This window comes from Brachypodium distachyon, chromosome 1 (genome assembly GCF_000005505.3).
Source record: "Brachypodium distachyon strain Bd21 chromosome 1, Brachypodium_distachyon_v3.0, whole genome shotgun sequence".
In the NCBI taxonomy this organism is placed as follows: Eukaryota; Viridiplantae; Streptophyta; class Magnoliopsida; order Poales; family Poaceae; genus Brachypodium; species Brachypodium distachyon.
Genome location: NC_016131.3, coordinates 18,744,093 through 18,760,014, shown reverse-complemented (window position 1 = coordinate 18,760,014; position 15,922 = coordinate 18,744,093). Strand labels below are relative to the sequence as shown.

The 15,922-nt window shown below is 49.1% G+C and overlaps 3 protein-coding genes across 4 annotated transcripts; 1 reads left to right on the top strand and 2 right to left on the bottom strand.

Moving 5' to 3' along the window:
- Window positions 1-1,329: 1,329 nt before the first annotated feature.
- Window positions 1,330-2,664, bottom strand: LOC112269822. Its single transcript, XM_024457054.1, has one exon. It carries the CDS (start codon window positions 2,662-2,664, stop codon window positions 1,330-1,332), a length of 1,335 nt encoding a protein of 444 aa, XP_024312822.1.
- A 1,281-nt stretch (window positions 2,665-3,945) lies between these two features.
- On the bottom strand, window positions 3,946-5,248 carry LOC106865540. Of its 2 annotated transcripts, none has more exons than XM_024457670.1 (2): window positions 5,157-5,248; window positions 3,946-5,013 (listed from the first exon to the last, which is right to left on the bottom strand). In XM_024457670.1, the coding sequence occupies exons 1-2, from the start codon at window positions 5,219-5,221 to the stop codon at window positions 4,362-4,364; spliced, it is 717 nt and encodes a 238-aa protein (XP_024313438.1). In that variant the 5' UTR covers window positions 5,222-5,248; the 3' UTR covers window positions 3,946-4,361. The 2 variants fall into 2 exon arrangements, with proteins under 2 accessions (XP_024313438.1, XP_024313439.1); XM_024457671.1 differs by having other exon boundaries at window positions 5,168-5,233.
- Window positions 5,249-12,164: 6,916 nt separating this feature from the next.
- LOC100837965 (chitin-inducible gibberellin-responsive protein 2) lies at window positions 12,165-15,822 on the top strand. The gene is made up of 2 exons (XM_003562767.4): window positions 12,165-12,454; window positions 13,768-15,822. The coding sequence occupies exon 2, from the start codon at window positions 13,904-13,906 to the stop codon at window positions 15,551-15,553; it is 1,650 nt and encodes a 549-aa protein (XP_003562815.1). The 5' UTR covers window positions 12,165-12,454; window positions 13,768-13,903; the 3' UTR covers window positions 15,554-15,822.
- The last annotated feature ends 100 nt before the right edge of the window (window positions 15,823-15,922 follow it).

Sequence of the window (15,922 nt, the reverse complement as noted above, 5' to 3'; positions counted from 1 at the left end):
CTAGCGTTTTAGAAATCTCGCTAAATAGGATAACTAGTGGATTTCCTATGCGCTGCTACAGTACAATTATAAAAGTACCAACAAAATAGTATTCGTACAACACCGTTTACCACCATAATCAATTCTGATACTTTTAATCCGTACAAATATTAACAACGACAAAAATTGAATAGAAAAATTTTCTTTCCCGTAGGCCTAGGCGCCTAGCCCACGGCCAACCTTTTTCCGAGTGTGACTCTCGGCAAAGCCATAACACCAATTCAATTTAACGTGCCGCAGATCGACGTGGCATCATCCCGACCGTGAGATCCCTATCTTTATTTCTTTTTCTCTCCTATACTATCTGTCTTCTCTCTCCTCTGTCAATCTCTGTACTCTGCCTCTGCTGCCCCACGGCCACAGGGCCTTCCTCCGTCTCAGGCCACCGTACCTGGAGACCTCACAAGTCGGCAGAGGAACGCAACGATCAAATCAATCCAGCCCTGACCTCTTCTGAGCCCCTGGATTGTGCTACTCAACGCACCTGCAATTAGAGATGGGTAATTTGGATGTTGGAATGACACCAGGCGGTCAAATGGGCTCATGCGTGAGAGTTTGAGGCCACTAGCGATCGAGGGAAATACAAATCGGAAGTTGCTGGGACAGGAGAGGGTGCTGCCCGCTGGGTTATAGCTTTTCATATGAATTTTTTTTATTCTTGGGCTTTTTAGAAGAGCTTGGGCCTATATCCCTAGTGGACAAATATAAACCCGTTCCATCGCCACCAACTGTAATTTAATATATAAATAGATTCGTGTCACAAAATAAAAGTACGAGGACGAGATAAAATGTAGAATTCTTTTTTTTTAGGGCTTGCATGTCCCTTCTCCACTTCTTCTGCTATTTTTCACCTCGCTTAGCTCCTCTGCCATATCCCGGTGATCAGCCCTGGTTGTGTATTCTATAGATATTGCCCCCTTAACATTCACTCAACAAAAAAAGTGTCATTGAAAATTTGCTAAAATTATAAAAAACTACTCCCTCCGTGTCGTCCATATCTCGATACTTAATATGAGACGGAGACTAATTGACTTCTAGTCTTCTCCTATTCTATCCCAAAAGGTCAACCGAAAATACATAAGGTATTCGAGCCGGCCAACCCTCTGCCATCTGCATCCAATGGGTGTGAGGATTCAGGAATAAACTTATCCTCGACTAGAAATCTCAACGATTAATTAGATATAGCAAAACCGTGTCTATTACCGCAGGCGCCGTTGCGGTCTAACAGAACTCGCGCCGGCCGTGGTCCACGTACTTGCGATTTGCGAAGGTGCCGGCCAGCCCGGCCGTTCAGAGGCAATAGAAACGCTGTCCGTAGTGGTCCACGTACTTGAGAAGATCCCGCGTCGCCTTCCCGAAGCTTACCTGGCCTCGCACAAGGCTCTCCCTGTGCATCACCAGAAACTCAACCGCCAGAAAACTGGTCCGCAAATTGCCCGCGTGACGCCACGCTTTGCGCCCGGCGCTGTACGCGTCGATCCGGCCATGCACGTGCGTGACCAAGATCTCCTCCTCGTTCTCCCCAACGTCCACCTGCAGATGCACTGTGGTGATCACCCGCGACAGGTCGTACCCGTCCCACGTGATCAGGCCGATCCTTTCCTCGAGCCGCCAGCTCGTGCAGCGGCGGCGGGGGGTAGCTCCGCCGGAGCCGTAGCCGTCGAGAACCCACACCTCCATCGTGCTTGACGACGGCTCGACGGTGAAGATGCAGAGCTTCTTCGACAGCACGCCGAGCTGTGCCTCCCGCAGGGGACGTTCGGCTAATTCGGCCGGTGTCTCCATCAACCAAAACTTCTCCCTCGTCGTGTCGAACACGAGCACTTGGAGCGGCAGCGCCGATTCCATCCAGTACGTTTCAGATCCCGACGACGGCTGTGCCAGCCAGTGCAAGCTGTCGTGCAGCCTAACGACGTTGCACGTGTTCATAACGATCTTCGGGAAGGGGAGCTCGCGCCAGGCGTCGTCGCCGACCCTTAGGATCCGTAAGAGAGTCGGGGAGATCCTGATGGAGCCATGGGTTTCGCGGCAAGAGGCGTGCAGGAGGTGGAATCGCCCCGTCCCCGGGTGCGCGTAGCCGCCGACGATGTAGCCCGCCAGGCGCTGCTGCGGCGCGCGGACGGTGGCGCAGGCCATGGCGACCGGGTTCCACAGCACGTACTGCTGGTCGCGGAAGCCGATGCCGTGGGGGTCCGGAGAGCTCCCGCGCCTGAGGCACACCACCCCGTCCCAGGAGCCGACGGGCAGGGTGAAGAGGGGCGAGGTGAACCAGAGGGCGCGCGGGGGAAGCTGGGGCGGATGATGATGATGATGGCCGGCACTCCCGTGCTCGCCGCGGGCGGAGAAGTCGAAGGAAACGATTCTGGTGGGCTGGAGAGGCATGCCGTAGAGCCTCGTAGTAGAACTCGTGTTGAGCTGGAGAGGCATGCCGTAGTAGAACTCGTGTTGAGCCCCAATCCTGGCGGCGGCGGGGGGGCGCTTGGCGTGCGCATGGACGAAGGACGGGTCGGCTATGGCGGAGCGCCAGGCCCTGCACACTTGGCGGCAGCGGATGATCTGGGAAGCCGGCAGACGGAGAAGGATCTCGACGATCACGTCCACCGGGAGCTGCGCCGGGGCGGCCATCTAGCTAGGTCGGGTGGGCGAGAGAATCGAATCGGAACTGCCAACGACCGAACGGGGCGTAGTTCTGTTTACGTAAATACTCCTCCTTTACACGTTCCCGTCAACAAGCCTTTCCATCCCTAATTGGGCCAATTTACTGGCAGCGGCGCACTGGCCCAGCCCAGACAACCAACAACTAGGCCGAACAAAAAAAGAAGATCGTACGCAGCAGCCCGCTAGCCACTGCCTAGTTTTCAAAAACCGGACCTGACCGGACCGCCCGGTTGAACACAGATGGATGGGTGGATGTGCATAACAACAGCTGCTGATCGAGTCATCCGTGACTCGTATGACGGTCGCTTTTTATGCTCCGGATTAATTTTGTTGTTTGAAGAGAGATCGTTCGGGCCGAAAGGCCGAGGATACGGAGCACATTATACAGATTAGACGGGGAGGAATAATCAACGGCAGGAACATGAAGGATTCGATAAAGATTATATGTTATACCTCGTTATGTCTCATGATAACTTATATTTGTTGTTGTCGGAATTATATTTTTTTTCAGATTATATGTTCTACCTAGTTATGTCTCATGATAGATATTTCCAAATAAGTAAATTATGAAAATATATATCATAATTAATTTAGCGTGTGTTTGGGACAGCTCCATGAAGTTGGTGAAGCAGGTGATTCATAGTTTCACTTTTTTATGTAGCTGGAGCTACGATTAATTCAAGAATAAAGTAAGATAAGACTACAAAACATATCCCAAGTATTCACATCTCCAACTCCATGAAAAAGTAGAGTTATGAACGACCATCTTCACCAAATCGGAGTTGTCCCAAACACACCCTTAATAGAACTACTTTTGAGTTGTAGAAGTTGATAGATTTATCTATAAATTTGGTCAAACTTAGGACAGAGACATTTGCAAAAAAATAAAAAAAAATGGACAAAGATATGACTACTACATTTAGGAAAGGAAGAAGTATTTAATTTGTTGTTTGGTATTAGATGCAGTACCCGTGGTTTTAAAATCCCGGGTCCCTGATACTTGATACAGTAGTGTACACTGTGATGCCATATCCATATATAGTACTCCTTCCGATCCAAAAGGTTGACGTGTCAACCGTTAGATCTTAATCCTATGGCTGCACATGCGAGACGGAGAAGTGTGGCTGATGTTCGGATCTTGATCCAACCGATCTAATGCGTCAACTGAGATTTAAGCCATCTTTGTTAAGAATCAAGCAACTGAGAAACAGCCATGACCTTGCTAATTTAAATATATAAATGAAATAATAAAATTTAAGAAAATTATATCTAAAATTAAAGAAACATCTCAAAATAACATCTATTAATCGATATTCTATTAACATCCTTGAATACATTGCCGGCTGTTCAGAGGTAATAGAGACGCTGTCCATAGAAGTCGATGTACTTGTGAAGAGCCCGGCTCGCCTTTCCGAAGCTTACTTGGCCTTGCACAAGGCTCTCCCTGTGCATCACCAGCGACTCGTGCGCCATAAAACTGGTCCGCACATTGCCCACAACGCCCCATGCTTTGTGCCTGACGTTGTACGAGTCAATCCGGCCTTCCATCTGCTTGATCAAGACCTCCTCCTCGCCTTTCCCGACAACATCATCCTCCACCACCTCCACCTGCACCTCCGCCATGGCGGAGAACGCCCGCGACAGGTCGGACCGGTCCCACGTGATCAGGCTGATCCGTGCCTCGAGCCGCCAGCTGCCGCGCGGAGTAGCTTCGCCGGAGTCGTAGCCTTCGAGCATCCACAACTCCATCGTGCTTGACGACGGCTCCACGGTGAAGATGCAGAGCTTCTTCGACAGCACGCCGAGCCGTGCCAACCATAGACACATAACGGTCCTCCTGGGCGTTCTTTGGCTGTTACTGTCTCCATCAACAAAAACTTCTCCCGCGTGGTGTCGAACACGAGCACCCGGAGCTGCATCCTCGTTCCAGATGACGACGACGACGGTTGTGCCAGCCAGTGCAGGTTATCGTGTAGTCTAACAACATTGCCTTTGCCCATAATGATTTCCGGAAAGGTGTCTTCTTCTCCCAAGAGGAAAGGGAGCTCGCGCCAGGCGGCATCGTCACCGACGCTTAGGATCCGGAAGGGAGTCGGGGAGATCCTGAAACCGCCATTGGTTTCACCGGAGGCGTGCAGGAGGTGGAAGCGCCTCGTCCCCAGGTGCGCGTAGCCGCCGATGATGTGGCCCAGCTGGTGCTGCCGATGATCTGGCCCAGGTACGCCTACGGTGGCAGAGGTCATGGCCACCGGGTTCCACAGCACGAACTGGTGGACGTAGAAGCCGAAGGGCGCTTCCCGAGGGACGTCGTCGAAGCTAGAACAACAAAAGATCATTGGTGTCAACTCTATTGATTATAGCATTATGTTTCAGTAATTCCTAATAAGGAGTGATGATGACTAATTTTGTGAAGGGCTTTGAAATTCTATTGGGTTCACGCGACACTAGTATACACATACCGGCTATGTACCTGCAGGATCCCTTGCTTGAGGCACACGACCCCGTCCCAGGAACCGACGAGCATGGTGAACTGAGCGTGAGGCGAGCTGAAGCAGAGGGCGCGCGGGCGGAGGGGCGCCGCATGCTCGCCGCGGAGGAAGAAGTCGAACGCGACGATTCTGGTGACCCGGAAGCGAGGCAAGCCGAAGAAGCCGTGGTAGTAGACCTCGTGTTGAGCCGCGACCCTGGCGGCGGCGGAGGGGCGCTTGGCGGAGTGGGCGCGGTCGAAGGACGGGTCGGCTATGGCGGAGCGCCAGGCCCTGCACACTTGGCGGCAGCGGGCGATGTCGGTGGCCGGCAGACGGAGGAGGATCTCCAGGATCACGTCGTCCGGGAGCTGCGCCGCCATGGTTTACCTAGCAGGGGTGGGCGGCGAGAGAATCGATTCGGAACTGCCGACGACCGAACGGGGCGTAGTTTGTTGGAGTATTTACGTGCTCCTACTACACGGTTGCCGTGAACAAGCCTTGCCATCCCTAATTGGGCCAATTTTCTGGCAGCGGCGCACTGGCCCAGCCCAGCCTACCAACAACTAGGCCGAACGTAAAGAACGGTCACAGACTGCACCCAGCAGCCCGCTGGCCACTCCGTGGCGAACCTTCTGTTTCCCAAGGAAGCCCCGATCGACTGCGTGCGCCATGCGGGGCTTTCAAGCGTGGACAAGCGGCTGGTTTACGTACGGCCTGCCGGCGTTCGAGGTCGGCACGCAGCACGGGCGCGCGCGCACGCTCCGTCCACAGGCAAGCACGTGTGAACAACTACCAGGCGCTTTCCTGGCTGCCGCTGCCCGACACACCGAGGAATCTGGTCCAGGGGACAGAGCCAAGGCAGGGAAACAAAAGAGACTCGAAACAAAATTACCAAGCCCGAAACCGCGTAGGCTTGACCGCGGGGAATCTTCGATAGGACCGGCCCGGTAATCGCGACACCACGAGTGTCACATCTCATCGTTCCTGCATGCCTTCCACGGCAAAAACTAGAAGAAGAAGAAAGGATTCCATTGGTTTCACGCTGCCGTGTCGTACTGACCCGTGTGTTCCCGGACGCTGGAACCCGGATGGATGGATGGATTGTGGATAACAACAGCAGTACACACTCTGCTGGTCGAGTCATCCGTGACTCGTATGACGGTCGCTTTTACGTATGCGCCTGATTAGTTTCGTTGTTAAAGAGAGATTGTTCGGGCCGAAAGGTCGGGCATTATACAAATCCGACGGGGAGGAATAATCCAACATGCAGGAACACAACGTGGAGATTCGATAAAGATCTAGATTAGAACAACAAAACGCGTAGCACTCCGCTAGTGGTGGCGTGGTGCTTCCTACTGATGGAGTGTGCTCAAAGTTAGTTGCGCATCTGCCGTATCAATCTTAATTCTAATCTGATGCTGCGCTCTCAAGGGATTCCATTTGATGATGTAGTTGCCGATAAACTCACTTTGCGCTGGATTGATTGATGAACTTTGCCGTAGACTGACGGGAGTCTCCGGACGAATGCCCTACCCTGCATGTACTCTAGTGCAGAGAGCAGTTGGGGGTCAAATAACTCGTCACACTGACCACGATGTTAAGAACGAGAATAAAGTTGACCACCACAAGTCCTCAGCGCAACCGCTCTACATTCCGGCCAGGTTTATCAGCTGGTACTTCACTGTCACTCTCGATAAGATTACGATCATTTGTAAATGTCTGTTTGTTTCAAAACCTGCATGGATATGTGACTATATGAGGAAAGGCATGACATCTTAAACCAAGCTGCATATAACAACAGCGGTTTTGCTATTTCCTAGGCGACCGAGAAATAACTACTCCCGCCGATTTTAAATTGTTGTCGAAATATTTCATGTATCTAGACGTTTTTTTAAGAATAGATAGATCCATATTTGGATAAATTTGAGACAATAATTTAGGATTGGAGGGAGTATTTCTTAATCGATGATACAACCTTTTAATTCAATCATTGAGATTCGTATAAGATTAATGTAGGTATGATGGATAAGAGAATCTTCATTGAATGGTTACGATTGTTGATTGTGGACTGAGAAATAAATATTTCTTAGGCGACTGAGAAATAGACGCCCCCTAACAACTTGTTACTTTTTTTATAAAGGTTTTCCAGCTTCAAACCATATATAATTCTACAATAAGTCTGAAACATATGACAACTTGTTACTACTGTATGTCTGCATATATGCTTCGCTGCATAAGGAACAGAGTGATATCTTTTTTTGCCGAACCTCGACAAGAGGGCAGGGGATTCCTGCAGTGCATTAAAGAAGAATAAAATGGCTCCGTTTATAAGGAAAACTGAGCCGAAAACCGAACAACGTGACCCACCTGGCCACCCACGCACACTCAACACACACTGCAGAAAGAAGAATACCGCCGAGGTTGTACGCAGATGTCATCGTTATCACACAAACTCTCCTCTGAACTGGCGGCTCCGACTTCCCCCACAAACGCCCAAGAACGGGGACTCTACCTCTGCAGGCATGCAAGCACACGCCGGCCCATGCCAAACAACCGGTCACCCTCGCTAGCGAACAAAAGACGCCAATTCTGATGGCAAGCTTCGGAGGGGTAAAAAGCAGGCCTGCGCCGAACACCCCAGAGAACGGACCACTCCTCCACCAAGTCATCGTCATCACAAAACACTCCACTGAGCTGGCGACTCCGACTTCCCAACGGCAAAGCAAAACCAACTCTGAAAAGCCAACGGATATGTTGGAGGACCGACTACCAATCACCGCAGCCCAACCTCAGCACAACACACTGTCGTCGCTGCCACACATGCCGCTAACGGACACCACGCAGACAGGCAGCCCACAAACCACTAGACCCACGGTAGATGCGAACTCCAAAAGCGATGCCCCCAAGGAGGAAAGCGGCGCCGAGAGCGTCACCATCGCTCAATCCAACTGGATCTCAGGTTTCCCTCGGAGCTCGGTCAGAAGGAGAGAAAAGCAAGGCCGAAACAACGATGCCTTCAAGAAGGTAACGACGCCCACGGGCGACGCCATCGTTGGCCCCAACCAAGGCTAGAGCACGGCTTTCGCCAAGGCCACGCCATTCACTCCTCAAACACGCGGACAGCCAACCTACAACGACAACCAACACTACGCACACCCACGAAGGAGTGGCGCCAAAAGCACGGGGAGCCTGCCGACCGCTGCCGCGTCACCGCCGACCACCAAAAACACCGCACTGCCACCGCCGCCACAACCACACTCTAGAACCGGCCGGAGCCAACCCAAAGGCGGTTGCAGGGTAGCAGCAGCGCCGCCCCAACCTTGCCATCTGCCGCCGCGCCGCGGAGCCGCCTGAAAAGCCACCCCGCTGCCAGCCACCTCGAGCGCCTGACCACCGCGCCGCCCACCACCGCCGGACCTCCGGCCCTGGATCTGGCGACCCCGAGCGCAGATCCGCCGAGAACGGGGCAGCCAGCGCCCGCCTTGTCTGCGGCCCGCCAGGCCCGCCCCACCACAGCGGCAGCCCCCGCCTCCAACGCCGGACCCGCGCGGCCGCCAACGCGGCGCCCCGCGCCGGAACCGCCCTGCACCGGCCCCGCCTAGCCGCCTCCCTGCCGTCCTGCCGCCCCGTGCAGAACCACCGCTTCCACGCGCGAAGGGGAAGAAAACCGCCCCGCCGCCACCTTGGCACCCCTCCGGCGGCGGCGATGCGAGGGAAGGAGATGGGGGAGGGCTTGGGCCGGCGGCGCCTAGGGTTCCCCCGGGTCGCCAAAGGAGGGCGACGCGGGGGTCAGAGTTTGACTTATCCGGGTATCCACTTTGACTTCTTTTTTTTCTTTTTCTGTTTTGCCGAACCTCGACATATGAGTGCCCTGGCTCCTCCGCAATCTGTTGCTAGTAGCAGTAGAATACTGCTCCTACGTTGCTTTCCCTGCTAGCACTCGTAGGATTGAAGATAGTACAATCACCTTTAGTCCACGCATGCTTAATTCCTATTAACAATTTGGAGGTGTACACTCTAATGAAGTAGGAACAAATCAAGAGGAATAATTATTCGGGTAAAAAAAAAGGAGGATCAATTACACCCAATTATTCAAGGCCGATCTAATGATGAAACAGAAGTGCAACAAGCGGTATCCTCTATGTCGTTACGTTATAGTCACAAAAGATACGGAGCACCTCATGTCGTTCTCTAATATAACTGCATTAGCGTTATCATCTCATCAGTTGCTAATTAAGATGTGGTTCACATGACACCCACCATGCGAACTATAGGATATTACGGAATCAAAATGTTGCTCGCCGCCAAAGGATAGCCAAAAGGGAAAAGCTGGCATGTGGATGGCATTACCTGACAGATCAATAAGAAATGACGCCACTGAAAGAAGAAGTGATGAAGATTACACCGTGATTATGACCTCCCAACCTTCTCATCTGTGTATCACAAAATATCTACTGATTCTTGGTTGTGCTGGCCTTACACAAAAAGAATGAAGATGTTCTGCGTGTGGAAAAGTGGCTCGATCTGTATCCTGTACTCCTAGTGGTATGCAAAAAAAATTAAAATTCAGGTTTTAACTTTTTAATCCGTATTCAACGCCGACATACAGTACAAAGGCCAACAGATAAAAATCAGAAGTAGTAGAAAGGTTATCCAGATGTCTCAGGTGCATGTTACTGCTGTTTCGTTACTATCGCTCTTTCCGTTCCAAAATATAAGGCTTATAATTTTTATTGACTGTCAAATTTGTGAAAGTCTGACTAACTTTATAGAAAACCAACAACATTTATGTACAAAATCAAGATCACCAGATCTATCATGAAATGTATTTTCAAAGTGTATTCATTTAAAATAGTAGTTGTTAATATTTTTGACGGTAAGCTTGGTCAAAGTCTAGAAAGCTTGACAGTCAACAAAATTTATACGTTTTATATTTTGGAACAGAGGGAGTACTAGTTTGGACTATTGTTTCATTTAGAAAAATGAAAGAAACGTCCGGATCTGAATCCTAGCATGCAGAAGGCAGGGTTTTAGTGGGTACCGACATACTTGAACTTGAAATTTTATCCAAACTGAAAGTAAATCAAGAATTTCATTGATGAAAATTTGTCTACCAACCATTTTAGAGTTTTTAAAATTGTGGTCATTTCGACGTGGAACAAATATTTCTGTGTTCAAAATTGTAAATCATGCATAGTGCTTAGCTAACACTAGTCATTGTAACAAAGTTTGCAAATAAAAGAACTGAAACAATGCACGAGAAACAAATATTCTCTCTATTTTTTATTTGGATTCACAAAGCCTAATTAATATTTTCCATCAATGGCACAACAAAGCTATTTTTTAAAACGAACAATAAAGCTGATTGGGCATTGAGTAGTACGAAGTGTGTCATGCAAGCGATATAATAGTGCGAGTATATAAATTGTCATATATACAATACTTAGAAATGGAGGCATTGACTAAGTTCATTCCAATTGCATACCTCTTTCTTTTAAGTTTTTTAAGGCCCATCTCAGAAATTTGAAAATTTCGGTTTGTAAGCTCATTTGCTTCGAAAAAAAGATAAAAGCTAATTACATCCACATTTTAAAAAAACAATATTTTTAATTCTTATTTTTCATGCATGTTGCATTAATAGTGTGGTTCAACGATTATTCGGGCATTTATCATAGATCGGAGGGAGTATGATTTTAGGGGGAGGCTAATAAACTGAAGAGGAAGGAGTAATAAATGCATGTGTATGGTGCAATAAAAGATAACCTTTTCTTTTTATAAAAGCACGTTAATGCACAACAGATTACCCCTTAATTTCATGGCGACATATTAGCTAGGTGAAACCCTGTATTCGGTAAAAACTTGAAAACTTCCAATCCTAACCCTCAGATCTCAAATAAATGAATTAGATGAAGTGGAACCTCCAATCACTTAAAAGATATTTTATGAAGAAAAAAAAGCACACGATGACATTTATCTCATCCATTTATTTAAGACATGAATGGCTAGAACTGAAAGTTTTCAAATTTGCAATAGCCATTGATACATTCCCTAGATTTATCTCTAACAGTCAATGTTTCACTGGTTTTAAAATTATCTAATGGTTACAATGAATGTTTAATGTTCTTGTTATTCTCACTTTGCCTTTTTTTTTACAATGTCATTCACATTGAATTGAATCGTGCCGCTCTATACTAGGGTTAATTAATTATACTTGTACAAGATTGGCACCGTTTTATTTTTATTCATCGCGGGACGAGATTGACATCATTTCTAAGTTGTGCACGTACGCCTCGTGTGATCTCCATCTAACGGGAGCAAAATATCTGCTGACAAACGTGGGCCCAGTGAAGGCACGAGACATGTGGTCTCTTGGAACGAGGGAGACAAGTTGCTAAATAACCCTGGCCCATACGACGCACAAATAGACGGAAATCTGACAACATCGTATTAAGTTTCAGGTCTTGTGGCCATCTCAATCTGCACGAAATATCTATATCTAGCACTCCAGTATTTGAAACACATTGACCCGGACTCGGCCAACTGGCCAAGTACGTTCGTGGAGACACCATCCCCAGCACGTGGTCTCTTCGCACGAGAGCGATATACCTGCTGCCATACGAACAGACCATTTTTAATTTATTTTAATTTTGCGAAGAACAGACCAATTTTTGACAAGCACACACAGCACCCGTATAGCCCATGCATATCCCGACATCATCAACAGTTAACCCGAGCCAAGATCCGGCGCCCAAAGCCTCAAGTTTTGCATCATACAAAAAAGAAAAGTTTTGCATCATCCTCAGCTCCCCGTGCGCGGCGCCCGTGCACCCACACACGCGCGCATCGGTCTGAACGCGCCCCTCCCGCGGGGCCCCGACCGCGCGTCACGCCTCACGATCGCAACTAAACCGCGGACGACGCGCACCGCGGGGCAGGACAGGAAGGAGCGGGGCCGCGGGTAGAAATAGCAGCAGCCACCCGAAAAATCCCCCAGCTCCCCATACAGGAAACACCCCACGCAGTCCTCCACCCACATCCCACCAGAGCCACCACCACCAGTTCCTCCACCGCCTCCTCCTCTTCCCCTCGAGTACTCTCTTCCCCTCCTCCTCCGGCCTGCACCTAGTTACCCCCTCCTCCTCCTCGTCTCCCTTCTCTAGTTTCTCAGGGTGCCTCTCCGCACCGCACCGCCCCGCACGGCTCCCCTCCTCTCCAGTTACAGCCTGGAGCTGAAGGGTCTCAGTTAACTACCTGGGCGGAGCTCCATCGGCCTGAGTTAGCGCGGAGAGGTATGAGCTGCTGCTGTCCTTGCTCGTTTTCGTTTTGGTTCTCAGTTTGCTTGGGGGACCCTTGATGTCCAGGCGTCCAGCTTGGCTGTGAGCCTGAGTAGGTTTCCCTGAATGATGCTCAGCTCGTTAGTTTTTTCTCTCGTGAGATCGATTGGCACTTGGGCAACTAGCTTAGCTAGTTTCTTCTGGTAGTTCGATGCCTTGATGGCCATGTCTCTATTGCAGTAGCAGTATTTTGCAAGCGTAGGCGCATCGTAACCGTACCGTACGGCCTCAGAGCTATAGGTCTTACCCATGGTCGCGGAAGCTAGCTATGGGGAATTTTCTTTGGAGATCGCGTCAAATGGTTAGGCGCAAGTGCGCCACACGGGTGCGGGGTCGATTTGATTTCTCGATCCGTGCTAATCAGTGACCAAAACAAGTAACAGTAGGTTTCTCCTAAAAAAAGGCAGATCTAGAGCTTTTTGACTGCGGACTTCCTTTGTGATTTACTTTACGTAAGTTGATGTTAATTAATTAACTTGTGCCGGGAGTAGTTGAGACGACGGGTCAAACTGGCCGTGCAGGTAGTTTGGTGTAGGAAATTATGAGACGGGGATTGTTTATGACTCGTCTACGGGCCGCTATTTCGTTTGCTTGCACAAGGGCTGGTCGGTCATATACTTGTTTACGGATTTAGTTTTTCTTGGGAGGCTTTTTCGAGTCAATCGTGACGTTTTTCTTTGCTCAGCATTACGGCATGCTCTGGCCTTCACTTTCTGTCCATAGGATGCCCAATAGCTCTTTCTTGCTGGTGTTGCTAGGGGTTTGTTTACTGTTTCAGAACAGTAACATCTGCTGTAACTTGAAAGCTGCGAGATATAAGTTCAGTACTTGGAAGTTTGTTCGTGCTAGTAGTTGGAACTTTCATCTGCGCCAGGGCTTTTGACACCTAGTTAAAGTGCTTTCTTCAGACTATTTTGGTTCTTCTGTGCCTTTCTTTTTAGTGTTACCTTCAACAATAGTTCCTAATTGCTATACACCTCTTTCTAATTTCGTGTAATAGAAATAAGACGCACAAGATTTATCACAAATTTAGGTACCTAGGAATCTCGTCTGTCTTTCCTGGCATGTTGTTTCGGATGCATTTCTTCATTGGACACGGTATATTGGGTCTGAGACTTAAAGATCCGGCAATTGTCTTTTATGAAGCTCTGGACAGGAATAACACACCAGATTTTTTTCTGTTGTTGTCAAGCTTCCTGCTAGTTTTACTATTCTGAGTTGATAACTCAACATGTTTTTGTGCTTACGGTCTTGTTCTATCGTTGCAGATCTTGTTCCATCTGAATTTCTCAATTAGAAGACATATCAGCAAACAACAACATATTTTTCTTTCAGTTGATCTGCGCACCAGATCTCCTTGATAACATGGAATAGTTAATGTGCCAAGCTCTTTGCTGAACCAGGATGGCCAATACTCCGACTTCCCGAATGATGCACCCCTTCGGCAGTGTACCAAGGCAGAATCTGAAGCAATTCCAGTATTCTGACAATGCTCAGCACACTTGTCATCCTTATCAGTCATCTCCAGACACCCATGTTGTACCACAACATGATTATAGCCTGAAGTCTCACTCACCAGATGCTGGTTTTGAAAATCAGGTTACTCATATGAAGTATACCTTGGACTCCTCCGCGGAAGTTGGTTGTATGAGACATGATTCACCTTCCAGCCATAGTTTCACTCCTAGGAGTGACAGCAGCAGCCCTTTATCTCAGGAAGACAGTCACTCAGATTCCACAAATGGATCTCCTGTAAGTGCTTCATGTGTCACAGTCACTGAAGATCCTAATCATTTGAGGCAAAAACTTAAGGATCTTGAGGCTGTTATGCTTGGACCAGACTCTGAGGTAGTCAACAGCCTTGAGAGCTCCATTGCGAACCAGCTTTCACTAGAACCTGAGAAGTGGGTGCAGATGATGCGCTTTCCCAGGGACAACTTGAAGGAGCTACTGGTTGCTTGTGCTAGAGCTGTGGAAGAGAAGAACGGCTACGCGATAGATATGATGATTCCAGAGTTGAGGAAAATGGTTTCAGTTTCCGGTGAGCCACTTCAGAGGTTGGGAGCCTACATGGTGGAAGGGCTTGTCGCCAGGCTTGCCTCTTCCGGACATTCCATCTACAAAGCCTTGAAGTGTAAAGAACCAAAGAGTTCGGACCTTCTGTCCTACATGCATTTCCTGTATGAGGCCTGCCCCTACTTCAAGTTCGGCTACATGTCGGCAAATGGTGCAATTGCAGAAGCTGTGAAGGGAGAAGACAGGATTCATATAATTGACTTTCATATTTCTCAAGGGGCACAGTGGATTTCTCTCCTCCAGGCCCTTGCAGCCAGGCCAGGTGGACCACCAACTGTAAAGATCACAGGCATTGATGATTCAGTATCAGCTTACGCTCGAGATGGCGGGCTGGACATAGTTGGGAGGAGGCTGTCACACATTGCTGGCCTCTGTAAGGTTCCTTTTGAATTCCATGCAGTTGCTATCTCTGGTGACGAAGTGGAAGAGAGGCATCTTGGAGTCATCCCTGGGGAAGCTCTCGCCGTGAACTTCACCCTGGAGCTGCACCACATTTCGGATGAGACTGTGAGCACGGCGAACCACCGAGACAGGATCCTGAGGCTAGTGAAAAGCTTGTCGCCAAACGTGCTTACCCTTGTGGAGCAGGAGTCCAACACGAACACAGCCCCTTTTGTGCAGAGGTTCGCTGAGACTCTTGACTACTACACCGCCATCTTTGAGTCCATCGACCTGACGCTCCCCAGGGATGACAAGGAGAGAATTAACATGGAGCAGCATTGCCTGGCAAGGGAAATAGTGAACCTCGTCGCCTGTGAGGGTTCGGAGAGGGTGGAACGGCATGAGGTCTTCGGTAAGTGGAAGGCGCGTCTGATGATGGCAGGCTTCAGACCGTCTCCGCTCAGCTCACTGGTGAATGACACCATCAGAACGCTGCTGCAGAGCTATTCGGTGAACTACCAGCTCGCCGAGAGGGATGGGGTGCTCTACCTCGGATGGAAGAACAGGCCCCTAGTGGTTTCATCTGCATGGCACTAATGTTACCATGTTATGATGCGATCTAACGACAAACTTGTTTGTAACTTCTGCTTTGGGTAGACAATTTAGATGCATGTTTCATTGGACTTCAGGAAGGTATGGTGACACTGGTATGGAGATGGCTATAGACTGTTGTTGCAATGCTAAACTTAGCATTAGATCAGACCTTTATAAGGCTGACGAGTTGTAGTACCTAGTTTCGGGGTGTATGTTTCGGTTTCAGACCTCTAATCGTAATGTTGTTGCAATGAAGTCTCAATCTGCATCACTACTATCTACCTACTGTCCCTAAAATGATTCGAGACGTTGGGCCTTCATACTTGGTAATCTGGTAGTAGAGCCAGATTAATTTTTGATGCAAATCCAATT

Excerpts from the sequence above, each read along its gene's own strand:
- LOC112269822 (XM_024457054.1), bottom strand. The coding sequence starts at position 2,664 with ATGGCCGCCCCGGCGCAGCTCCCGGTGGACGTGATCGTCGAGATCCTT.
- LOC100837965 (XM_003562767.4), top strand. The coding sequence starts at position 13,904 with ATGGCCAATACTCCGACTTCCCGAATGATGCACCCCTTCGGCAGTGTA.
- LOC106865540 (XM_024457670.1), bottom strand. The coding sequence starts at position 5,221 with ATGCTCGTCGGTTCCTGGGACGGGGTCGTGTGCCTCAAGCAAGGGATC. Across the intron at positions 5,014-5,156 it reads ATCCTGCAGGTACATAGCCG|CTTCGACGACGTCCCTCGGG; the intron begins GTATGTGTATAC and ends TTGTTGTTCTAG.